This window comes from Macaca mulatta, chromosome 14 (genome assembly GCF_049350105.2).
Source record: "Macaca mulatta isolate MMU2019108-1 chromosome 14, T2T-MMU8v2.0, whole genome shotgun sequence".
Taxonomy (NCBI): domain Eukaryota; kingdom Metazoa; phylum Chordata; class Mammalia; order Primates; family Cercopithecidae; genus Macaca; species Macaca mulatta.
In genome coordinates this window covers 84,059,115-84,086,757 of record NC_133419.1, presented here as the reverse complement: position 1 = coordinate 84,086,757, position 27,643 = coordinate 84,059,115, and the positions used below count along the sequence as shown (strand labels likewise).

Genomic DNA, 27,643 nt, shown 5'->3' with positions numbered 1-27,643 from the left:
CCCCCATTCTGTAGGTTGCCTGTTCACTCTGATGGTAGTTTCTTTTGCTGTGCAGAAGCTCTTTAGTTTAATTAGATCCCATTTGTCCATTTTGGCTTTTGTTGCCATTGTTTTGGTGTTTTAGACATGAAGTCCTTGCCCATGCCTATATCCTGAATGGTATTGCCTAGGTTTTCTTCTAGGGTTTTTATGGTTTTAGGTCTAACATTTAAGTCTCTAATCCATCTTGAATTAATTTTCATATAAGTTGTAGGGAAGGGATCCAGTTGCAGCTTTCTACTTATGGCTAGCCAGTTTTCCCAGCATCAATTTTTAAATAGGGAATCCTTTCCCCATTTCTTGTTTTTGTCAGGTTTGTCAAAGATCAGATGGTTGTAGATGTGTAGTATTATTTCTGAGAACTCTTTTCTGTTCCATTGGTCTGTATCTCCATTTTGGTACCAGTACCATGCTGTTTTGGTTACTGTAGCCTTGTAGTATAGTTTGAAGTCAGGTAGCGTGATGCTTCCAGCTTTGTTCTTTTGGCTTAGGATTGTCTTGGTAATGCAGGGTCTTTTTTGGTTCCATATGAACTTTAAAGTAGTTTTTTTCCAATTCTGTGAAGAAAGTAATTGGTAGCTTAATGGGGATGACATTGAATCTATAAATTACCTTGGGCAGTATGGCCATTTTCGTGATATTGATTCTTCCTATCCATGAGCATGGAATGTTCTTCCATTTGTTTGTTTCCTCTTTTATTTCATTGAGCAATGGTTTGTAGTTCTCCTTGAAGATGTCCTTCACATCCCTTGTAAGTTGGATTCCTAGGTATTTTATTCTCTTTGAAGCAATTGTGAATGGGAGTTCACTCATGATTTGGCTCTCTGTTTGTCTGTTCTTGGTGTATAAGAATGCTTGTGATTTTTGCACATTGATTTAGTATCCTGAGACTTTGCTGAAGTTGCTTATCAGCTTAAGGAGATTTTGGGCTGAGACAATGGGGTTTTCTAAATATAAAATCACGTCATCTGCAAACAGGGACAATTTGACTTCCTCTTCTCCTAATTGAATACCCTTTATTTCTTTCTCCTGCCTGATTGCCCTGGCCAGAACTTCCAGCACTATGTTAAATAGGAGTGGTGAGAGAGGGCATCCCTGTCTTGTGCTAGTTTTCAAATGGAATGCTTCCAGTTTTTGCCCATTCAGTATGATTTCTGAGAACACTTTTCTGTTCCATTGGTCTGTATTTCTGTTTTGGTACCAGTACCATGCTGTTTTGGTTACTGTAGCCTTGTAGTATAGTTTGAAGTCAGGTAGCATGACGCTTCCAGCTTTGTTCTTTTGGCTTAGGATTGTCTTGGTAATGCAGGGTCTTTTTTGGTTCCATATGGCTGTGGGCTTGTCATAAATAGCTCTTATTATTTTGAGATACGTTCCATCAATAGCGAATTTATTGCGAGTTTTTTTAGCATGAAGGGCTGTTGAATTTTGTCAAAGGCCTTTTCTGCATCTATTGAGATAATCATGTGGTTTTTATCTTTGGTTCTGTTTATATGCTGGATTACGTTTACTGATTTGCATATGTTGAACCAGCCTTGCATCCCAGGGATGAAGCCCATTCGATCATGGTGGATAAGCTTTTTGATATGTTGCTGGATTCGGTTTGCCAGTATTTTATTGAGGATTTTTGCATCCATGTTCATCAGGGATATTGGTCTAAAATACTTTTTTTTTGCTGTGTCTCTGCCAGGCTTTCTTATGAGGATGATGTTGGCCTCATAAAATGAGTTAGCGAAGATTCCCTCTTTTTCTATTGATTCGAATAGTTTCAGAAGGAATGGTCCCAGCTCCTCCTTGTACCTCTGGTAGCATTCGGCTGGAATCCTTCTGGTCCTGCACTTTTTTTGATTGGTAGGCTATTAAGTATTGCCTCAATTTCAGCACCTGTCTTTGGTCTATTCAGGGATTCCAACTTCTTCCTGGTTTGGTCTTGGGAGGGTGTATATGTCCAGGAATTTATCCATTTCTTCTAGGTTTTCTAGTTTATTTGCACAGAGGTGTTTGTAGTATTCTCTGATGATAGTTTGTATTTCTGTGGGATCGGTGGTAATATCTCCTTTATCATTTTTTATTGCGTCTTTTTGATTCTTCTCTCTTTTCTTCTTTATTAGTCTTGCTAGCGGTCTATCAATTTTGTTGATCGTTTCAAAAAACCAGCTCCTGGATTCATTGATTTTTTTGAAGGGTTTTTTGTGTCTATCTCCTTCAGTTCTGCTCTGATCTTAGTTATTTCTTGCCTTCTGCTAGCTTTTGAAAGTGTTTGCTCTTGCTTCTCTAGTTCTTTTAATTGTGATGTTAGGGTGTCAATTTTAGATCTTTCTTGCTTTCTCTTGTGGGCATTTAGTGCTATAAATTTCCCTCTACACATTGCTTTAAATGTGTTCCAGAGATTCTGGTATGTTGTGTCTTTGTTCTCATTGGTTTCAAAGAACATCTTTATTTCTGCTTTCATTTCATTATGTACCCAGTAGTCATTCAGGAGCAGGTTGTTCAGTTTCCATGTAGTGGAGTGGTTTTGAGTGAGTTTCTTAATGCTAAGCTCTAGTTTGATTGCACTCTGGTCTGAGAGACAGTTTGTTATAATTTCTGTTCTTTTATATTTGCTGAGGAGTGCTTTACTTCCAATTATGTGGTCAATTTTGGAATAAGTGTGCTGTGGTGCTGAGAAGAATGTATATTCTGTTGATTTGGGGTGGAGATTTCTGTAGATGTCTATTAGGTCCGCTTGGTGCAGAGCTGAGTTCAATTCCTGGGTATCATTGTTAACTTTCTGTCTCGATCTGTCTAATGTTGACAGTGGGGTGTTAAAGTCTCCCATTATTATTGTGTGGGAGTCTAAGTCTCTTTGTAAGTCTCTAAGGACTTGCTTTAGGAATCTGGGTGCTCCTGTATTGGGTGCATATATATTTAGGATAGTTAGCTCTTCTTGTTGAATTGATCCTTTTACCATCATGTAATGGCCTTCTTTGTCTCTTTCGATCTTTGTTGGTTTAAAGTCTGTTTTATCAGAGACTAAGATTTGCAACCCCTGCCTTTTTTTGTTTTCCATTTGCTTGGTAGATCTCCCTCTATCCCTTTATTTTGAGCCTATGTGTGTCTCTACACATGAGATGGGTCTCCTGAATACAGCACACTGATGGATCTTGATTCTTTATCCAATTTGCCAGTCTGTGTCTTTTAATTAGAGCATTTAGCCCTTTTACATTTAAGGTTAACATTGTTATGTGTGAATTTGATCCAGTCATTATGACGTTAGCTGATTATTTTGCTTGTTAGTTGATGCAGTTTCTTCCTAGCATCGATGGTCTTTACATTTTGGCATATTTTTGCAGTGGCTGGTACCAGTTGTTCCTTTCTATGTTTAGTGCTTCCTTCAGGAGCTCTTGTAGAGCAGGCCTGGTGGTGACAAAATCTCTCAATATTTGCTTGTCTGTAAAGGATTTTATTTCTCCTTCACTTTTGAAACTTTGTTTGGCTGGATATTAAATTCTGGGTTGAAAATTCTTTAAGAATGTTAAATATAGGCCCCTACTCTCTTCTGGCTTGTAGAGTTTCTGCCTAGAGATCTGCTGTTAGTCTGATGGGCTTCCCTTTGTGGGTAACCCGACCTTTCTCTCTGGCTGCCCTTAGCATTTTTTCCTTCATTTCAACTTTGGTGAATCTGATAATTATGTGTCTTGGAGTTGTTCTTCTCGAGGAGTATCTTTGTGGCATTCTCTGTATGTCCTGAATTTGAACGTTGGCCTGCCTTGCTATGTTGGGGAAGTTCTCCTGGATAATATCCTGCAGAGTGTTTCCCAATTTGGTTCCATTCTCCCCGTCACTTTCAGGTACACCCATCAGACATAGATTTGGTCTTTTCACCTAGTCCCATATTTCTTGGCGGCTTTTTTCATTTCTTTTTACTCTTTTTTCTCTAAACTTCTCTTCTCACTTCATTTCATTCATTTGATCTTCAATTACTGATACCCTTTCTTATAGGTGATTGAATTGGTTACTGAAGCTTGTGCATTTGTCACGTAGTTCTTGTACCATGGTTTTCAACTCTATCAGGTCATTTAAGGACTTGTCTATATTGGCTATTCTAGTTAGCCATTCGTCTAATCACTTTTCAAGGTTTTTATCTTCTTTTGTGATGGGTTCGAACTTCCTTCTTTAGCTTGGAGAGGTTTGATCATGTGAAGCCTTCTTCTCTCAACTCATCAGTCATTCTCCGTCCAGCTTTGTTCGGTTGCTGGCAAGGAGCTGCATTCCTTTGGAGCGAGAGAGACACTCTGATTTTTAGAATTTTCAGCTTTTCTGCTTTGTTTTTTCCCCATCTTTGTGGTTTTATCTACCTTTGGTCTTTGATGATGGTGACGTACAGATGGGGTTTTGATGTGGATGTTCTTTTTGTTGATGTCGATGCTTTTCCTTTCTGTTTGTTAGTTTTCCTTCTAACAGTCAGGACCCTCAGTTGCAGGTGTGTTAGAGTTTGCTAGAGGTCCACTCCAGACCCTGTTTGCCTGGGTATCAGCAGCAGAGGCTACAGAAGAGTGAATATTACTGAACAGCAAATGTTGCTGCCTGATCATTCCTCTGGAAGCTTCGTCTCAGAGGGGTGCCTGGCCGTATGAAGTGTTAGTCTGCCCCTACTAGGGGGTGCCTCCCAGTTAGGCTACTCAGGGGTCAGGGATCCACTTGAGGAGGCAGTCTTTCTGTTTTCAGATATCAAACTCCATACTAGGAGAGCCACTACTCTCTTCAAAGCTGTCAGACAGGTACATTTAAATCTGCAGAGGTTTCTGTTGCCTTTTGTTTGGCTATGCCCTGTCCCCAGAGGTGGAGTCTACAGAGAGGCAGGCAAGCTTCCTTGAGCTGCGGTGAGCTCCACCCAGTTCAAGCTTCCTGGCCCGCTTTGTGTACCTACTCAAGCCTCAGCAATGGTGGGTGCCCTCCCCCAGCCTCACTGCTGCCACCTTGCAGTTAGATCTCAGACTGCTGTGCTAGCAATGAGGAAGGCCCTGTGGGTGTGGGACCCACTGAGTCAGGCGCAGGATATAATCTCCTGGTGTGCCGTTTGCTAAGACCCTTGGAAAAGCCCAATATTAGGGTGGGAGTGACCCAGTTTTCCAGGTGCTGTGTGTTACAGTTTCCCTTGGCTGGGAAAGGGAATTCGCTTCCCCCTTGCACTTCCTGGGTGAGGCAATGCCTCGCCCTGCCTCAGCTCTCGCTCAGTGGGCTGCACCCTCTGTCCTGCACCCACTGTCTGACACACCCCAGTGAGATGAACCTGGTACCTCAGTTGGAAATGCAGAAATCACCTGTCTTCTGTGTTGCTCACACTGGGAACTGTAGACTGGAACTGTTCCTATTTGGCCATCTTGGAACCACCACTCATAGGTGCCTGATGGCTGTAACCTAATAACCATTCACAGTTTATGAAGGCTACCATTTCCTTGGCTTGTGGTCCTCTTCCCCTAACTTTGAAGCCAGCAGTGGTGGATCAAGTCCTTCCCAAGTCACATCTCTCTGATCTACTCTTTTTGTCTTCCTCTTCCACTTCTAAAGATTCATGCAATTTGATTGGGTCCACCCAGATAATCCAGGACAATCTCCCGCTCTCCAGATCCTTAAGCTTAATCACATCTCCAAGTCCCTTTTGCTGTATGAGATAAAATATTCATAAACTCTGAGAATTAAAGTGTGGACATTTTGGGAGAGTGAGTTAAGGATATTATTTCTCCTACCATATCCTTGTTAACTATGAAACACATCAAATAATTTTTCCTATTCTTAGTGATACTGTCTCTCCATCCTCATCATTCACTGCTATCCTAGCTTTAAAGTGGTACAGCCAAAACTAAATTCCCTGGCATATATAGTAAACACCAATACTTTTAAGCTCCATGATTGTTAAATATTACCTCAATCTAAGCCCAAGGGGAGAGTGTGAGTGTTTTGAGCTGGAAAGAGTTGCTTGCAAGAGAACATAGAGGTTGGTATAGCAGAAAATTCATAGGTCTTAGAGGCAGACAGGATTTGAGTCCTGCCCCATCACTTGATAACTGGCATGACACTGAACATGTTGCTTAAATTATCCAAGTCTGTATTTCCTCTTCTATAATACAGGGCTAATATATGCATTGCAGGATAGCTGTGAGAACTGAATGTGTCCTCTATAAACTACTCATGCGTCTTTTTTGCAGGCTAGTCCATAGTATCACTATAAGTGTTATCATCAAATCATGAAATCCTTAGGTATAAGATCTAAGTACAACATTTCTTATCAAGAATTCCAAGAATTCTGAGATTATGAACATGAACTTTTGAGTGAGACACATCTATCTATATTTTAATCCTGATTCTGCTACTTACTATCTTATTTTCATTTCACCTCTTTATATCTCATTTTCTTTATGAGAACAAAAATGCTTACATGGCAGAATTGTTGTCAGAAATAATAACAAAGTGGAACTCATTTGTGTTGGATATTTTACATGTGTCGTCCCATTGTCATATCTCCACAGCACCCTTTTGCGTTAGTACCATTATTATCTGCATTTCCTAAATAAGAGAACGCCCATCTAAGGTAAAGTGGTTATCTAAGAAGTTAAGTAACATGCCCAAATTATACAGCTAAGAATGGCAGAACTGGGACATAAACCCAGGTCTTCTCTGTCTTGGAAGACTGGCATATAATCCATATGCTATGTTGCCTACCCCATAAATTGAGTGAGACAATGAATATAAAATGCTTACTGCATTGTGTAACACCTAAAAAGCACTATTTTAGTAGGGTACCCAGGTATCTCACAGCCATATTGCACAGTCATGAGGATGAGCAGCTGCTTCACTCTTCCCTTACTAGACTTCCCCAGTTGGCAAGGGGCCACCACACGTTGAAATTCAGGAGGGGCAGGAGGGATAGGAGAGTTATTACATTATTCATGTCCAATTCTACTTGTCTAATGGACTTGTTAAAAGCACCCTGGATGGAAAGTGTGAGTCTTAATGGCATTTTATAAAAGTTGCTGTGATGAATTAGCACATAAAGCAAATTAAAAACAGCTTATCGCTTGTTAAATTAGGTGATGGGGCACTGTAGCATTTTTCCCAGATGTGAGGATCCATTAATATCCAAAGGAGCCAGAGGCTGCTGAAATGTGTCAGCTGCTTGGTTTTAGGGACCTGCCAAGTCTGAATAAATGTAATCCTAGAGGGGCAGATTGTCCAAGATCAATAGAGCTCATGGAAAGAACCTGTTGCTGAGCTCCTTAGGAAGGACACCTGCATCTAACAGCAGGCGTGGGAAAGTTCCCCTTAAGGACTCTCGGGAATAGAAGAGTACAGGCGAGTGAATGCCTGACCTGGTAGAAACCTCCAGGAATAGTCCCCACTCCCACTTCAAATGGGAATGCAGAGACGTGAGAGAAGAAGGGCTTTCAAAAGCCACCTGAAACATTTTCACACACCTGTATTGAGGATCTACTTTGGATCCGGCACCCTACTAGGTCCTGAGGATACAGAGATATTTTAGATGTCTTTATGCATAGTCCAGAAAACAGCTTTTAGGTGGCACAATTGGCACACAGACTCCCTGATTCAAATTATAATATGTTTTTCAGAATAACAGTTATTATAATAATATCTTACATTTATTGAGCCCTCACTAGTGCCAGGCCAGTGTTACAATACTTTGCGTATATTATTTCATTTAATCCTCACCATAACTCTTTTGAGACAGATGGTGTTATTATTTATGCCAGTTTTACAGTTAAGAAAATCTGAGGCCCAGAGGGGTTAAGTAACTTGCCTAAGATCACATAGTTAAAAAATTGCAAACGTAGGCAGTCTGGCTCCAGAGCCTGCCTTCTTGGCTACTACTTGTCAGCCTTTCTGTTGGTTTCTCTACCTCAACTTCCCATAGTTTACATCCAGAAGGAGCCTAGAGTCAGGCCAGCAGTTCAAGGACTTTGGGGATAAGAAATACTTGGACAAGGACTGAGCAGTAAGGGAGTTTCAGGAATTTAGGGAAGAAGTGGTTATCAGCCCTGAAGGGAAGATTAAAAGTCTTTGGCACTGCTAGACTGTGAGCATGGCCAGAGGGCAACAAGCGAGGAAATTGAGCCATGTAATAAAATGGCCAAGAAAACAGAATTTGGAATCAGATACACCTCATTTTGTATTCAACCTCCACCACATGTGTTTGTGTGACCTGGGCCAGGCTCCTTAACTTCCTGAGCCTCCTTCCCTCATCTATAAAGTGGGGATACTAATTTTTACCTTTAGGGTTGCTGTGACATCAAATAAGACAATGACTACAAAGTTCCAGACCACCTAATAAGGGCGTAAGTAGTAGTAGCCATCATGGTTATCATTTTCCACACCTTATCATCACCACCTCCCAGGTTGAATGAGGGGGCAAGGTGAAGAGCACTGAACTAGACTTGGATCTGGAGACCCAACATCTAGTCCTAGGTTGCTGCCACTGAGCTGTATATTCTGGACTTAGTCAGTGGGCCCCAGTAGATCTGTCCCTCATCTTTTAACAACAACAACAACAAAAGTTGGGAGGATATTACTATGTCTGTCACACCTTCTTCACAGCAACTGATTGAGTCACAACAAGGTAACTTGTGTGAAAATGCTTTGCAATCTATAGAGCGTGTGTTGGGGTTCCCCAAGACCACTCCCAGGTTGATGACTCACTAGGATAGTTCACAGGACTCAGCATGATCATGCTCATGATTATGATTTATTACCGCAAAAAGATACCAAACAATGTCAGGTAAGGGAACAGGAGCAGAGGACAAAGTCTGGAAAAAATTAGCTGCAAGTTTCCGAGAGTACTCTCTCAGTGGTGTCACACAGGAAGTGCCTAATTCTTCCAGCAACAAATTGCAACAACAGGTGCAAAATGTCTACCAGGGAATCTTATTAGAGATTTAATGTCCAGGTTTACTGGGAGCTGGTCACGTAGGCAGCCTCTGCCTAGCACATACCATAATATCAGACTCCCAGAAAGAAAGCAGGTGTTCAGTATAAATGATATTGTTTGTACAAACAGTTTAGGCCCAGTAAGCCATTCTTATGAGAAAATGGTGGGAACCCTCCCAAAATCTAACTTCCCAGATGTCAGCCAAGGGCCACCCTTACAAGCAAGAACAGCAGTCTCAGGTCTGCTACGTTAACTCCTTTTTGCACAGAGTAGAATCTAAAGAAAAGGTTTGTATTAGCATCTACTCGGAACGAAAAAGGGAGATAATAAAAACATCAGTTCATGCTTACTATTTGTCATTGTGTGCCAGGTCCATTTGTCCACGCTTTATATGTATATTACCTTATGTAACATTTTACCCATACAGCACTCAGTAATGGAGGTATTGTTCTCATCATTGTCATCATTATCACTATGTTGTATATGAGGAAACTGAAGCCTAAAAGAGACTAAGTAACTTGCCCAGCTGACTAGCTGTAAGAGTAAGACATAGTAAGAGCGGGACATAGACCCAGTAGTCCATATTCATAACCACACTGTACTACACTAGACTGCACATACTATAGGCTTAGTGCTGCATATGTGTTATTTCATTAAGGATCACAGTAGTTCTAGGTGAGTGTTGTTATTAGACTAATTTTGCATCAAAAAACCTGTGGCTCAAGAATGTTAACTAATGTATGTCACATCACAGAATCAGAGAAGTGATAGCTTCAGGAGTGGGTGTTGGTCTTTCCACAGCTCCCCGTTCCTGACTGGGGCTTTGTCTGAGCCTTTGGCAGGGGTGGTCAAGGTGCAAATGATTCATTCCGGGAGCTTGGACCAGGAAACCCTCTCCAAATTCCATCTTTGGGAGACAGTGTTAATGAAAGAAGGGACTGTGTTGCAAGTAATTATACTTTTCCTGCTGTGTGTAAGAGCTATAGATGCTGTCTTCAGCTCTTTCTTGTTGTCATGGCAGCAGATGTGACATTTCTTTGATGGACAAAGAAAGAAGAAGAAAACCACACTTGGTCTTCAGTGTGGAAAAATCTAAAATAAAACAGATTTTTAGAAAAATCTGTTCCCCAGATCTTGCTAGTTTTGCATACATAGTAGTTATACTCTAAGGAAATTCTTAGAATGAAATCAAAGGGGAATACACAGACAGGTAGTGAAATCTGCTTCTCTGGGAAAGTCATATGCTGTATGTGTGTGGTGGTGATTTTTGAAAATGGGATATACAGCAGGATGTGTACAATACAGGAGTGGTGGCAAATGTTCACCTTTTAAAGATGACAGCTAGTTTCTAAGATCTTGTTCATCATTTTGATTCTGATTCCACCTCCTTCATGCTGCCATTCACACATATTACAGTGCATTGGCCTTAACAAATACTTAGCAAATGCTTTTTAGTGAGGGCAGCATGATACAGAAAGCAAGAATTGTAATTCAGAGATAAGTGCCATGATGAGGTAAGCTCGGCATTATATGGAAGCAGAAAGATTTGTCGTGCTGTTAATATGACTTTTATCTAGCCATACCCATACATATGCATACATTTTTTAATTTACTGCATTTTATGCATGTATTCAGGTGATTGCATTAACCTCTTCATCCAGTTGCAGTGGTGGTCCAATATTTCATTGAGTAGAGGGATCACCTACTCAATGGGTGGACCTTTGTTACTGTTTTTTCCCATTACGAAAGAAACAGTTCTACAGGCTGATACAGCTGAGATGATTTGTTTACAGTACAAAATGCTTCATTTAGAAGGATAGCCATATTTCTCTTTATTATTTTACTTTTTTTAGTAATTTTAAAAATTTGATTGTAATGCAAGGGGAAAAAAATCTCAATTAGGTAGTAAACTGCCTTTCTCATCTTCTATTATCACCTTCTAACATCTGATGATCTCCAAGAAAAGAAGCAGATCTCAGTTTTGAGGATCTGTGGGCTGCCCCTGTAACCTCCAAGAAGAAGCAAGAGCTAACTTTAGTGTGTTGCCAAAGCAGTGAGAGTGTGGACTGTGACCCAGGGAATCATCCCGGGAGTTGATACCACGTGATGATGGGTTCTCAGAGCAAGAGTGAACATTTGAAACCACAACTCCTAAATCTGTGCTGACAGAGATTCCTAACAGTGTCCTCTTTTGTCCTTTCCTCCAGAGCCATGTTTGACTATGACAAGAGCAAGGACAGTGGGCTTCCAAGTCAAGGACTTAGTTTTAAATATGGAGATATTCTCCACGTTATCAATGCCTCTGATGACGAGTGGTGGCAAGCCAGGAGAGTCATGCTGGAGGGAGACAGTGAGGAGATGGGGGTCATCCCCAGCAAACGGAGGTAAGAATGCCTTTTGTAGCAGAATATTTGCTTTTCAGCTATCCAGGGAGTGGAGATGAGGGAAGAAGAAGGTGGGAGAAACTGTTCACAAAATTAAATTTATTTAAATGGGATAGTCAATCTGCAGGAAAATTGTCAGTGGTGACAGGTGACATGAATTAAAAATCCTCTTTCTCCTATATTAGGGTTTTACCAAAATTGGTGACTGTAATAAGAAATAAAGGAAGAAAGAGAATCGGCTTACACTGTGTTCCTAAAACTTTTACCAGAGTGTGCATGTGCAAACTTGTGCTTATCAGCTTATATGCTGACTTACAAATTCAGCCCATTTATTTCCAGAGTTTCAACATTTACCAATGAATTTTATAGAAAGGTCAAGTTGAAGGCAAATGAAGTAGGCAATTTACTAGGCTAAGGTCCTGGCTATGTAATATCTACAAATATTGGTGGAAAAAAAATGGAAAACCTTCATCTCAAATTCAGATGCTTGGGATATGAGCTGTCAAACATCTGGTGAGGTCTAAGTACTGACTGGGTTTACAATTTTTTTTTTCTTTTTTTTACTGTTTTCTTTACTCTTGTTTCCCACCTCACAACTTCCAATAGCTACCTAGATATTTAGTTCTGTGTAAGTGTTTCCTAAATCAAGAGCATCATGCTTTCTCTTCCAAGCGTTTCTTCAGCTCTACTTTTGAAAAGCAGAAATGTGCTTCAGAACAGCCAACTCCTTAATCTGTCCCAGCGGATCTATCACCAGACAGGAACTTTCCTTCTCACAAATGTCCCTTTGGCACCAAGATATCCAAGAAACAGAAATTGGCTCTGTCCCAGAGACTAGATATAGTACAAAATCAGTCAGGAATGATGCTTAATAAAAGCAGGCACTAATTTTTCTCAAGCTGCAGATTTCTCAAAGGGCTTTGATCCTCATCTCCAAACACCCCAAATGCCTCTGTAAAATATTCCCAGTGAAGCTGGGCCTTTAAGTGCTACTACACATCAAGTGATTGGGCTAGTACAAACCATAGTGGGAAGATGGAATTTAAACCTCAGAATAACTCTGTGGGATATTTGTGCTCCCGAGACAGCTGATCTCTTCTCTCTGCCTGTGGTCATACAGCCTGGGGAAGAATGTGACATGGAAAGCAGAGGGCTCACTGGTCCTCAGCTGTTCTCTTACCTTTAGCCAGGAGGAGTCACAGTGAAGGAGCTGAAATTCCAGGGAGCCTCTCCCTCCCATATGCCAGTGCCTATAGATCTCCCACCAGCAGAATTCTCTGTGTTTCTTTAAGCCTCTTGGCTCCTGGATAATTGCTTGACATTGCTTTGCCAGGGCATTCTGACTGTAGAATGGCTGTGTGTGTTTTCCGAAAGGTTATATGTTTAAACATTGACTCAGCACTGGCTTGTTTATATTCTGGGTCTCTCCATTTCCATTTACTTCAAATAAAAAAAAAGTCAAGACAAAGTACCTTTTGGTTTGCTTTGATTTAATTATTTTGAGCTGTCTGAAGAGCTGTTCTCTAGAAGAAGGAGCCATCTTGTTGAATTATGGCCCCAAAGATAGTAATGGGGTGGATAAAGGAAAGCTATGTGGGAATAGATGTCAGCTCATTTTAAAGAAGTCCTTTCATTAGTTGGAGCTGCCTAAAGATGGCATGGACTATCTGGGAAGATAGAAAAGGAATTCAAACTTTGGATACAGGAGTTGAACTATACAATTTTCTGGTTCTTTCCAGCCCTGAAGTTCTATGATTCTAACCAATCTTATCAAGTCATTTGTTTGTTCAATTAGCGCATCATTTTTCTCCAGAAGAACATTCTCAATGCTATTCCTCCTGAAATAATTTTCCACCTGCTGGTAATCATTCTTGAATTAGCTATTTCTCTCTTATTTTGGAAGAGAACCATCTTAACAACCAGAGTATAGCTGACCTGGAAAATAAGTTTAATTAGTGACTGCAATGTTGATATTTATTTACATTCTACTTTTTATGAAGGGTACAGTAGCTCCACCTCATATATATAATATATATTATATAATATATATATTTATATAATTTATAGCTGTAAATAAATTTCTGCCAAATTTTCTTTTTAGGATTTTAATTATTTTCAAAATAGTAACTTTTATTGCTTTAAGTATTTGTAAAAGTAATACCTTTTATTGTAGAAAGGTGGGAACATCTAGAAAAACATAAAGAAAATAAAAATCACTTATAATTCTACCCCACAAAGAGTACTCATGTACTTATTGTAATGCAATTTAAAACCTACATTTATTAGGTTGATGTTATTTTTCAATTGTTAATTTCTTTCTAGCCTGTTTCCTGAGTATAATTTACCTAGTAGTGCTCATCTGGAAAATTTTTTAAATCTCATAATGGATAACATCAGTATATGACTTTATGCCATTTACAAAAATGTTTCTCTATTGATAATGTCATTTAATCATCCCAAATGAAACCATGAGATGAAAAGTATGAATATTATCACCTTCCCCCTCCTTTTTTCTGAAGATGGTGAATAAATTTTATTTAACAAAACATTCCTATTGCGTGCTAGACACTGTTGTAAGCCCTTTACAATTATTAACTTATTTAAACCTCATTAGAACCCTATGAGTAAGTTGCTATTATTATCCTTATTTTACAAATGAGGAGATTGAGGCACAGAGAGGTTCATTAATGTGCCTGAAATTGCCCGTGTAGTAAGTGGTAGAACGGGAATTTGAATCCAGGCTACAGAATTGCACTTAAGACATATGCAATCTTGCCCCGCAAAGGTACAAAAATAGGAGCTGGCAAAATTCAATTCAGCAAGCATTGCTTGGGCAGCATCTGAGTGCCATGTACTGGAGCCCATCACTTGTGACTCCACTGCCTGGAGCCCATCACTTGTGGGACCAACATGTAACTGTGGCACAGCTACTCTGTGATTAGGGCAATGCGGGCTATCTTGTAAAGGCCAGGAAAGTGAAATGGCAGCAGACAGAGAGTGAATTCCATCTGATGTCAGCACTGATTATGTATTGCACCAGTTACTTTCAAATACATGATTTCAACTTAATCTTCACGAAAACCTCACAAGGAAACTGAGGATCAGAGAAGCCAAGTAACTTACCCAAAAATACACAGCCAGCCACTGACCAAACACCAGTCTCTTTGATAACAAAGCCAGATGACTTTACACTACACCAGGAACACTACCCTAGGAGCATATGCCAAGTAAGGAAATAGAAAGTCAGGCAATTTAAGTAGCCTGCCAAAATTACAGTGGCAGCAGGGGGCTAAGCCTGGATTCAAACACATGCCTTTATGATGTCTCTATGAGCAATTGCAAAGGTTTGGGGCTCTTCTTGGCCCTTCAGCTCTCAAGTCTGGTGGCCCACATTTCAGGGTCTCTTAAGAGGGAAAATTGGAAGTCCATGTCTTGCTCCCACCTGGCATAAAGGGACTGACTTTGGCAGCGAGCACCTGAAATGGGGTACCTGTATTACTTCCTTTTTACAGGTAAGGAAATTGGGACCAGTAATGAGAAGTGACATCATGGGCAGCATTATCATAATCATCTTAGTAGCAGCCTATTGTATAGTGAGTTCTTACTATAGATCAGACATTGTGCAAAACAATTTTCTTATATTATCTCATTTAACATTCATTATAAATTTTTGAAGTCTGCGCTACTATTCTAATTGTATCAACACAAAATCTGAAATCCTAAGAGGTTGAGGACCACCCTAAGTTATAGACCTGGTAAGTGGAAGAGGCAGAATTCAAACCCAGACTTGTGTGACTTTAAAATCTGGACTCTTAGCATAGAATCACTTTTCTGAGATTACATAGTGTGTAAGAGGCCAAGCTGGGTTTTGTTCCATGGTCTTTCTCCTTTTTTTTTTTTTTTTTTTTTTTTTTGAGACGGAGTACAATACAATCCCAGCTCACTGCAACCTCCACCTCCTGGGTTCAAGCTATTCTCCTGCCTCAGCCTCCTGAGTAGCTGGGATTACAGGCACCCGCCACCATACCCGGCTAATTTTTGTACTTTTAGAAGAGACGAGATTTCGCTATATTGACCAGGCTGGTCTCAAACTCTTGACCTCTGGTGTTCCGCCCACCTCAGCCTCCCAAAATGCTGGAATTATAGGCATAAGCCACTGCTCCCAGTTGTCCCACGGTCTCTTAAGCCAAGTGTCTATTCATTGTTCCCCAGTGATGGGTCACTTGGGCTCTCAGATGGCAGCTTATGGCTGGCATTACATAAGAGTTTACTCACCTAGCCTTCCCAGCAAGCCTGTGGCCACTAATGTGAGTGACATTCTAATTCTCCCTCCAACAGGGCCTGTGGAGCACAGGGAAAGGAACTCCCAGGGACAAATGATGTTCCCACTGTCCAGTGCTCCAAGCCTGACCCAATTATGGGTTTGGCCAGAACCTAAAAATACCAGATGGGAGAGAGGGAGAGGGAGACAGTTGGGCTTATTAAAACATGGCCATTTGGTGCTCTCTGGAGATATGAAATGTCAGAATCGATTGCTCAAATTTTACCATTCCATTTATGTTTTCGGTATTTTGGTCAGTGATGAGATTTGGACAGGGAGGATTATTTCTGCTCAAACAATCTAATTAATTGCTTGAGTCTAAGTGTGAGTGGGGAAGTAAGGCAGTTGTCCTCATTGAGATTTGATCTGTCTCTTCAGGTGGTCCACAATTTCTTTAGGTGAAAGCCTTTGGACCTTAATATTTATTTGCCAAAGGAGTCTTACTCAGTAAAACAATAAGAGAAAATGATACTGAATTTTTACCTAGATTCTTACCAAGAAAGTAAGTTGTGAAATGACGAATCACTTTTTATGGGAAAAACTGGTTGTTCAGCAATTCACTTAAACTCCCTGGCCTAATGGTTTTCACAATTAGGTAAAGAACTAGTAGCCCCCTTGAGAGTTCATTTATTCACTCATTCAACAAAGGCTCATTAAGCAACTACTACGTACCCAGCTCATATCGGACCCTGGATTATAAATATTATAGGTGAAGTCCTTAGCACAGTTTCTAACACTTAGTGTACATTCCAATAATAGCTGCTTTCCATTTTTCAAAATTTGAGCTTTTGTTGCCAGAAAAAAAATACGTCACATTATTTAGAGCCCTATTTTCCAGACTTAAGTCTCATTTCAGCAGCAAACCATTCACATGCATCCCAGAAAGAGCTAGAAGAGAGGAAAGGGCTGAGGCAGATGAGGAAGATAAGCCACAGACATAGCCTCCCTCTTAAGGAAAGAGGTTTGCAGAGAACCCCAAGGCAGTAATGCAAGCCTCTGTGATGGGAATGCACTACTAGGGTTGCTGGTGTGCTGAGGAGACGGATCAACTCAAATAGGGATTTAACTAAGCAGACTTCTGTGTTTAAAGTAAATTTATTCTGAATTTTGAGGTCAACCTCTTGTGGTGTGCTACTAACTCAATGATTGTATGCTTAAATTTGGTTGGGGCTTATTTAATAATTAATAATATTCATAGCATTCAGGACATTAGGGAGATGGGGATGCAAGGGTATGTTGGTTATCATTTGTAAAAACCTCAGCCCAGACTTCTAAGGATATGTATGTGCCTTCAAATTGTGGAAGCTGCATCCAAAAATCTCACGTTTATTGAGAATTTGGATCATCCAGGTTTGGGAGGTACCTGAATGCTGTCTCCCAAATTGAGTGGCTATGGACAGACACTGAAGTTAGCTGTTAGAGAATGTATGTTCAGGCTGTGTTTCTACCACTTTCTGATCTGGTAAGCTTCAAGTCTCAGTTTCTTCAGTTATAAAATGAGATTGATAATACCTAAATCATTAGGTTGTTGTGGGGACCAAATGAGATGATGTAAATGCAAAGGAACTTTATTAATAATTATATGGTGCAACTCCACTTATTAATGAAACTTTCAACCCAAATCGGAAGCAAAACTTTTCAACTTCCTTCATGAGTGACCCGGAAGTATGTGACCTCCGTATGGCTTCAATTTTTTTTTTTTTTTACTTTCTCTATTACCTGTTTGAAGATTAATAATAAACTATAGAAAATGGTAGGTGAGTGTATGTGTGTGTGTGCATTTGTGTGTGTCTGTGTGTGTGTGTCTGGCTGACTTAATATTCTTTGCAACCTTTTTAAGATTTAAGGGATGAACCACTAAAATCTTCCTAATAGAGACATTTCTCAAGAAAATTGAAAAGGATAAACATGGAAATGGAGTTGAGCTTCAGGGTAGGGGACAGTATTAGAATGCTCTGTCTAAGCAGTTCTGAGAGTTGAATACTGAGCTCCTCCTAACATTATGTATGTTTGGAATCTGTGTGAGTTCTGTGGGTTTATGCAGAATTTATTTGCACACCCTGATCAAATAACCATGTATTCTCTGCATACTACAGTCATTTTGGCATCACTGAATGATGCCAAAGCATTGACTTTAGCCCAGTTAATGCAAAGAAGCCGGAATAAAGTTAGGGCACTAACAACAGTTTTAGAAGACTACAAAGAGACGAATGTAAATTACATTTGCACTCGGATTAAAATCGAGAAAAGGTGATGAAGTGATGAAGCTCAAAGGAGGCATTTTACCAGTGACCATTTTCCACTTGGCAGCTTATCTTATCTGAAATCTATCTTGCTTTCTCCCCAACGGTTGTGCATCTGTTGCAAGTAGAAACTCTTGGTGGAACACATTGTTTTACTTCTTATTTATTTATTTATTTATATTTATTTTTGGGGGAGACAAAGTCTCGCTCTGTCGCCCAGGCTAGAGTACAATGGCATGATCTAGGCTCACTGCAGCCTCCACCTCCCGGGTTCAAGTGACTCTCCTGCCTCAGCCTCCCACATAGCTGGGATTACAGGTGTCCACCAACACACCCAGCTAATTTTTTTTTTTGTATTTTTAGTGGAGACAGGGTTTCACCATGTTGGCCAGGCTGGTCTCGAACTCTTGACCTCAGGTGATCCACACCCGCCTCAGCCTCCCAATGTGCTGGGATTACAGGCGTGAGCCACCGCACCCGGCCTCACATCGTTTTAACATATGACGTTAGATTTGAAAAATTTGGTTCAGCTGTTTCCACTCAGATATTCTACTCTCACACTGAAATAAATACATTCTGCAATTCCATTCTGTAACTATAGAAACCCTGATCTTCACTGTGTTTCAGTTGGGAACACAAAAGAGCTCTCAGTTAGAAAGGAGTATGCTGTTAATTATTGATCTATGAATAGCTTAGACTTTATAAACCATTAAGTTTCTGTAGGTTCAGGTTTTTTCTTTCTCTTTTTCCCCCACATCTTTGAATTTAAAGCTAGAAATATTTAAACAAGAAGTCATGTTAAAACAATGCAATGAATATTATTTTTGCTGGATAATTATTTATTGAGGACTTGCTATAAAACACCATCAAGTGATAAGTGGGCTTGTACCTTAAGGTACATACAACCCTGTATATGCAGTGCAAATGTAAGTAAACACAAGGAAATCAAGATGTAATGCTGACATGGAGACTGTTCCAGTCAGAAAGGAGCAATCATGTCTAACTGGAGGGGCTCAGAAGAATCAGGGAAATATTTAGATTATTTTCCTCTTTTTCAACCCTGGCCTTCAAACAGGAAAGAGTCCAACCAGTTTTATTTTCCTAATATTTCTCAAGCCTTTCCCTCTTCTCCACCCTACTATCATTTCTCATTATTTCTTGCCTGGACTATGGCAACAGCTTTTAAATAGGCCCCCAACCTCCTCCTGCTCCTTCCCTCCTTCAGTCTATCTTCCACCTTGACCAGGGTTGTTTATTTAAAAGCTGATCTGACTTTATCACTTCGCTGCTTTATATCCTCTAAGAACTTACGATGATTCCCAAGGAAAAAACTCAAGTCCAAAATGTGGATGGATACCCTTTAAAAGGAGTCTGTCACCTCGCTAGCCTCACCGCCCCATCCTATATATCCCCTATGTACCCTGTACTAGAATCTTTCTGCAATCTTGTAGCTTACTCATATCTTCAGGTTGAGGCATGTGTTGTTCCTGCTGTGAAAAATCCCCCTGAAATTTCCCTACTGACAAACTCTTTCTAATCCTTCAGTCTCAGATAAATTGACATTTCCTCCAGGAAGCCCACCCTAATGCTTTCTAGTCTTCCTTTGTACCCTCCCAGTGAGATATGTGCTCCCACATTGATATCAGGCGTCTTGTTCTACAGCATTTTCTGTGCTTGTTTACACCACTGTTCTTGCCAAAAGAACATTGCTAAGAATTCATTGCAGTCATGCTTTTAGAATATTTTTTCTTTGTTCCCCAACTCCTTGCTTGATGCATGGTAGGCAGTGATTAAGTGTTTAATGAATAAACGAAGTAGCAGGAAAACAATGAATCTGCAGAGATGACAGAAGGACATTGGGGAAAAGGAAAGTTCAAGATTATATATAACATGTTTGGTTAAAAATTGAAGCTAAATACACTAGTGTCCTTAAGGGGAAGAGAAGGAAAAACAAAGAAGAAAAGGGGAGGAGAGAAAAGGAGAGGGGAGGAAACACTTGTTTAGTCTCCAATATAGGTGTTCATCTTTATGGACTGAGATTTCTTGAAACAGATTTTGATTTAATTATTTAAGCATTTAAATAACAAATATTATTTTTTTCTACCTCTCTGTTGCTTACAAATACCATGATGTGACTCTCAGTGTATGTATTGGAGTAATTTCAAGGGATGTGTTAGAAACTTAGAGACTTTGTACCAAGATTTTTTATATGGAACAAAGAAAGAGAAATATTTTAGAACACATTTTATTCGAGCTGCAAGGATTGGAGGAAAAAAATGTTCTTCACTTAATAAGGAACTTAGTCATAAATGCCTTGTCATGTGACAGACTCTTTATTGTCAATTTGCTTTAGGGTGGAAAGAAAGGAACGTGCCCGATTGAAGACAGTGAAGTTTAATGCCAAACCTGGAGTGATTGATTCGAAAGGGGTAGGTACAAAATGATGGAAACATCAAGTTCTCTCAGTTGCCATGGATTTAACTATAATTAACACATTTAGGCTTTCAGTAGCAAACAAATTATGAAGCTACCAGACAGTAGAGCACTGTTATAAGTATATTGCTGAAGTTAATAATATCATTTCTGATGAAATGGATTTATGGTAAATATATTTAAACACTGGGAGTAAAGCTGCAAGTGGTTAGCAGAAGCAATGTGTTGATGAAGGTGATGTAATGACTACAATGAAGAAGAACAAGATAGTTTAGGTGGTTTTTGTTTCTTTAAGTTTTTTCCTTTTAAATTAATGTGCTAAAAGGATGGATTTTATAAAAAGTATCTGCTCATCAGAAAATATATCTAGTCTGATTCACATTATGGAGCTAAGACTGTAGTCATAGAAACATGGATTATCTAATGAATACATGGATTGTTGTGACAGACATAGAAGAGAATTAATAACTAAAATGTAGCCATCAAAATTAGAATATTTAATCACATATGCATATGTACATCTTTTTAAAATAATAGCTTTGTAAGATAAAATTTGCATACAATGTAATTTACCCACTTAAAAAATACAATCCAGTGGTTTTTAGTGTATTTAGAATTATGCAACCATCACTACAATCAATTTTAGAGCATTTCATCACTCCATAAAGAAAACCTATATGCATTGACAGTCACCTCCCATTTCCCCATCCTCCCACCCCCACCCACCCCAACATAGGCAACCACTAATCTACTTTTTGTCCCTATGGATTTTCCTATTTTATATAAGTGAAATTATATACCATGTGGTCTTTTGTGGTTGTTTTTTTTTTAACTTACATTATGTTTTCAAGATGCATTTGTGTTGTAGAACGTGTAAGTACTTCATTTCTTCTTATTGCCAAATAATATTCCATTGTATGGATATGCCACATTTAATCTGTTCATTTATCAGTTGATGGACATTTAAGTTGTTTCCAATTTGTAGTTGTTATGGATAATGCTGCTATGAACATTTGTGTACAAACATTTCTGTGACATGTTTTTATTTCCATATGCCTAGGAGTGAGATTGTTGGATCATATAGTAACTCTATGCTTAACATTTTGAGGAACTGACAGGCTGTTTTCCAAAGTGGTTGCACCATTTTACATTTCCACAACAATGTATGAGGGTCCCAATTTCTCCACATCCTTGTTATTATATGTCTTTCTGATTACAGCCATCTTAGTTGGTATGAAGTGTTATCTCATTGGGGTTTTGATTTCATTTCCTTAATGACTGCTGATATTGAGCATATTTTCATGTGCTTATTGGCTATTTGTATATATTATTTAGAGAAATGTTTATTGAGATCCTTTGCCCATTTTTAAATTGGGTTGTCTTGTTATTGTTGAGTTGTAGAAGTTCTTTATATAGTTGGGTTATTAATCCTTTATGAGATAAATGCTTTACAATATTTTCTCCCACTCTGTGGGTTGTCTTTTCATTTTCTTGATAGTGTTCTTTGTACACAAAAGGATCTAATTTTGGTGAAGTCCAATGTGTGTATTTTTTCTTTTGTTATTTTTGCTTTTGGTGTCATATCTAAGAAACCATTACCTAATGAAAGTCATAAAGATTTACATCATATTTTCTTCAATGAGTTTTATAATTTTAGCTCTTACATTTAGGTGTTTGATCCACGTTGAGTTAGTATTTGTACGTTGCATGAGTTAAGGTTCTGATTTCATTCTTTTGCATATGAATTGTCTTCTTAATTTCATTTTTGGATTCTTCATTGCAAATGTACAGAAATATGATTATTTATATATATATCAATCTTATATCCCACAAACTTGCTACAGCCACAGTTTTTTAGTGAATTCCTCAGGGTTTTCTATATACAACATATACGTGCAAAAAGAGAGAGTTTTGCTTCTTTCCTTCAAATACGGATGCCTTTTTTCCTTGCTTAATTGCACCATCTAGAACCTTCAGTATAATGTTAGAAATGGCAAAAGCAGACATTTTTGTCTTATTCCTGACATTAACAGAACTGCATTCGGTCTTTCACCATGAATTATGATGTTAGCTGTGGCTCGTACACCTTTTTAAATCAATTCTTTGAAGAGATAATACTAGTATCTTATTGCTGTGTTGTAAAATAACTTTCCCCATCTTCTCGCTTCCTATTCTCTTTTTCTTCATATCCTTTTCTTTGCCTTTCTATCCTAACAATTGTAGCTTATGAATATCATACAGAATCACAAATTATGGTCAATTGCTGTCACCATGAAAAACAAGAAAAAGAAAAGCTATCATTTCTCGGGGATTTTGAGGCCCGAATTATAGCACTGCCCTTTCTATTTCTAAGTAGAAGAATCATAAGGGAGCCCAGTCATTGACATAATAATTTACCCTCCTGTAAAATATTCAAGTGAAATGAAAATTTATTGAAACATAGGATGTCATTATAAGTAAAAGTGAGGGTATGTGACATCATGACATAAAGTCCTTTCAAACAAATACTACTTGTATACAAGAGGTAGAATTTTTTTCCATGATTCCTGGCGAGAAATTAAGGATAGACCTCCTATTTGTTTGAGATAGATAGATGATAGATAGATAGATAGATAGGTAGATAGGTAGATAGATAGATAGATAATAGATAGATAGATAGATAGATAGATAGATAGATAGATAGACAGACAGACAGAGAGAGTTGGCTACATGTGAGAGGATTTTTATTGAATACCTACCATGTGCCAGAAACAGGACTAGAACTTTAGAAGGACACAAAGTCTAGTATAGGCCCTTTTCCCCAAGAGCTCCTAACATCAGTGAGAGGCCAGATGTCTTTTCAGTAAGGCTGAAACATATATGATGTGCTTTTTAATCATACATGTTAAACACCATTAGGTATTTGCCAAAGAATAGATTGTAAATTATTAGAACTTGGCTATTGAAAGAAAGGAGTAATCATCTGGGAAGGGAAGCCCTGAATGGAAAATCAGGAGGGTCAATAACCTGGGTTCTGGTTTCAGCTCACTACTAAGTCACTATTGTTCTTTGGCCCTTATTAGCAAAATAAAACCTTTAAACTACGTCAGGGATGTCAAACAAGTTTCATCTCCTAAGTACACTAATGGATTGATAGTTTATATCTAGAGTATTGTTTTGAAAAAGGATTCTGAGGCCATATATGATCTTAGAAGGAAAAAAGAATGCCATGATTGAGTCATCTCTAGCACAACATTGGGAATTATTCTCTATTTGCAGTTGCTGGATTCGATGATTTTTTAGGGTATCTTACGTTAGTAACTCTCCATGAGATTTACTCATGCACTAATTGGTAATAAATCAAAGTTTTCCAAATTCCTATGAGAAAATACATTAATAAGAAGACTTGTCCAGAAGTAGAAAGCAAAGGACCACTAACACGAGATAAAATGCACTGAGGAAAGGAGAGAACAACTATGTGGAGAGTTGGGAAAGCTCGGTCAGGAGATGCCACTCACTTTGAACTAAAGGCAAGGACTACAGTAATAAGTCATTGATGCAGAAGCCTCATTCTCTGGGACCTTGGAATAAATTCAGCATAAAGTGGGGAGGAAAATTGTCTGGAATGAGAAGGATAATAGGGTGTTTTAAATAACCTTATCATTAGCTGGCATTTTCAGAGCATTGTGAAATGTCCTGAGGAGCCCAGAGTGAAAGCCAAGGTTACTCCCCTGGAGGAGCTTAGATTAAATTAGTGTCTGTGAAAGCAGGCTGTGACAAGAGCCTTAGTAGTATGTACACGAGCTATAAGAATTTAAATTAATCGTCACAGGAATGACCAGAGAGCACTTTATAGATGAACTTGGACTTTAATGTGACTGTCAGTGCTTGAGTTACTTTTCCAGAACTCTTCATTGATTGCAATAACATTGAATGCTGCAAAACACCAGGCACTATGCTAGGTATCTTCTATTGTGGCAAAAAAAAAAAAAAAAATATATATATATATATATATATATGATCTTTCATCGCAACAGGCTCGAAAAGAGAAATATAAGCAGTCAAGCAATAATAATACAGCATCACTAATGTTTTCCATAAATTTAGGGGATCAACAGTCTTTATTTTAAAAATCAGGAGCCTGAGCCTCAGGAAGATTAACTAGCTTGCCTAAGATCACACAGTTAGTAGGTGCAAGCATCAGGTTGAGATCATTTTGACAACAGAAGCCTGCCCTTTCCATTACTCCACACTATACCTGATTTTGTTGAAGCCAGAGGAAGTACAGCATTACAAATATGCCTTAGGTAAAAGAGAAGGCTTCAAAGAGGCAATATTTGAACAAGATCTTAGATTTTCAGTAGGAGTTTGCCACATACATAGGAAAAAGCATGAACATGATAGTGGAAATTGCAGACATGTTAGAATAGGGTTAAGCAAGTCAAGGACAGCAGTGTGCAAAGGTCATGATGGGAGTTGTAGCAAATGGGGTTGACAAAGAAGGTCAGAAAGGCCAGAAAGCTTGTATGGAAGGCCTGGCTATGAGGTTAGAAGCTTATTGGATTTTGAAAGTATACATGAAGGATCTGAGGTTCTTCATTTGAAAGTGCTCATCTGCTACAAATGAAATACCCAGGATTTCTATCCACTCTGTGTGCCTTTAAAAAGTCTATGTCTACACATGCAAAGAAAAGTGGACTATTGTGTCAGTAGCCTAGATAAATCCAACCTATGCAGACCCCTTCAAAAACTTCAAACAGCCATCTATTTGGATAGGTCTCCCTAAGACCCATCTCAATGCCCCAGATAGCAATGCAATCAAGCTCCCCTGGGAATGTCTATTAAGTTCCTAATGAGTCTCTAGTCAAACCAGCCTCTAGTGAAAACTTAAACATCCCTTAATTTCTTTTATTGTCCTTCTACCTTTTTTTAAAATCAATTTCATCATTAACCAGCCATTCTGTTACTTATTGAGAGGTTTAGGAAATTGCATAACCTTCAGAATAAAGCTGTTCTGCATTGAAAAATCAATAACTATTTAGTGATTTATGCAAAACTTCTTTTTTAAGTATATAAAAAAGGAAATATATGTAAGAGAGAGTATGAGAGAGTTATCAGTATCCTTACTATATGTCAGCAATGTGCAATGTGTAAGTGTCCCTTTTACACCGTAAACCCTTTCTAAAGTAAGGTATGGAATAAATAAATAAATAGTCCTATTTATCCTTGGACTGGGACAGAACAGAGATGATAGTTGTTATTCGAAGTAATATGAGTACCTGTTATAAAAACCCAGACAGTTTACATACACCTCTCTTTTAAAAATAAAATTGAGACAAGGTCTCTCTCTCTGTTGCCCAGGCTGGTCTCAAGCTCTTGGGCTCAAGCAATCCTCCTGCTTTGGCCTCCCAAAGTGCTGGAATCCCACAATGCCCAGCATACATACATCTCTTAATCACCACAAGACTTCAAAGGAAATTATTTATTTCCTCTTTATAGACTTAAAGAAACTGAGGCTTAGAGAGGTGAAGAAACCTGAATACATGTCTGACTGATTCCAAAGTTCACAATCTGTTCACTATAGCATGCTTTCTTTTTTATTGACATCATGTAACACTTGTGCAATTTAAGAAAAATAAAGAAGTAAATTAAATTGAGTTTAGCTTTGTCAAAACCTAACTTGGGCATAAACTTAAATCCTGAGGAGAAGCTGGTTTTCCTAAACGATGCACATCTTTCTGAAGGAGAACATTCTAAAGTGAGCTCAGAGCTACACATTTTCTCACTGTGGCCTGCTAAAATAAAATGAGGGAACAAGTCTTGGTAAATGAGTTCATTCATTTATTTAATAAACCTTTACTAGATCCAATACAAGGCAGCTTGATAAGTAATGTGGAGGTGTAAAGATGAATAAATCATGGTCACTGACCTGACAGAGCAGGTCTTCTGGGGGAGAGAATGAGTGTCTACAGGGAGGAAGTGATTAATACCAAAGGAGATGGGCAGAAAACATGTTTTCAGTCCAGAAAAGGAGATTCCAGCTTGAATTAGGGGGCGCTGAAGGATTAGGAAAATAGGCACTGGGGTTAGAAGTAAGTATAGAATAAGTATGAAATAAAACATGGTTCACTTTCATTACAAGGAACAATTTGTGAAGGACAATGAAAGGACTCAGAACTGGAAAGTTAGACTCAGGTCAGTTCTGATGCCTAAAATTTTCCAGGAAACTTATACTTTATCTTGTAAACAATAAAGAATTTTAAGGGTTGTGACCAACCAGACTAGGTGATTTTCTCTGGGCTAATACCCTGAAGGTACCTATATCATTGCCTATACATGCTGCATTATGAGGTCCTTTTAGGCAAAGATCTGAACCTGCTCACCATTGTGCCCCAGCACCTAGCACGATGTCTACCTGAAACATACTAGCTACTCAATGCATTCTTCTTAGGGCAAAGGGAATGGAATGTTCAGAAGTGGGTTTCTGAGAGATCAGTCTGGGAGCTGTGGGAAGGAAAGGTTGGAGGAGAGAGAGAGACTGACAGTAGGAGATGTTTGAGAAAGCTATTACAGTGTTCTGGGTGTAAGATTCTGAAAACCTGAACTCAAAACAGCGGCAATAGGAAAGCAAAACAGGAAACCATTTCTAAAGAGATCAGAGAGGACTATCATCCTTGGACATTTGTCCCGATTGTTCCTAGTAATATTCTATTTCTTTTTCCAAAGCCTTACCCTTTAAGAGGAGATGTTGATTATGAGAGAGGGGATGGGGCAGAAGCTACAGTGATAGGTCGATAGCAAACTCCCAAAATCAAACTGCAGCTGGCATTGAGAAATCTCATTTCTATTTCATAGATTCTTAGAACTTTCCATACGACCACTGACTTCATTTACAAATGAAGAAACTGAGACTCATTTCTCTGGGACACACAGAGAGCTGGTAGTAGAACCTGCTATTGTGTCACTTATCAAAAAATCAGTATGTCAGTATTTCGTTAGCAAGATGGGAATTATATTTGCTTCACCAGAGTGAGTTATGGGGATTGATTTTGTCACAGCTTCAAAGTGACATTTTGACAAAAGAAATGTCATTACTGCCCTCAAAAGAAAGCTCTTTAATGGAGCCGGTCTTGGAATGGCCAGAGCTAGGCAAAGATCTTAAATGTCCAGACATGACCTAGAGATCTACGGAGGAGAGGTGGAAGGAGAGCCACACTGCTGCACTCCAGGGGATATCAGGAAGGCAGGCTTTGCCCTCAAGGTGAATAAACTCAGAAGAGGCTGCTCTTTGATGTCTTTGTTATTAATTTTCTTATTCCGAGCC

At 39.0% G+C, this 27,643-nt stretch overlaps 1 protein-coding gene across 16 annotated transcripts in view; it reads left to right on the top strand.

Moving 5' to 3' along the window:
• Window positions 1–27,643, top strand: part of DLG2 (discs large MAGUK scaffold protein 2) — a 2,228,225-nt gene that overhangs the window by 2,134,052 nt on the left and 66,530 nt on the right. For all 16 annotated transcript variants that reach the window (XM_077964104.1, XM_077964105.1, XM_015115421.3 and 13 more), the window contains 2 exons: window positions 11,167–11,343; window positions 20,261–20,336. In XM_077964104.1, coding sequence (XP_077820230.1) covers window positions 11,167–11,343; window positions 20,261–20,336 — 253 coding nt within the window. The remainder of the gene's footprint in view (window positions 1–11,166; window positions 11,344–20,260; window positions 20,337–27,643) is intronic.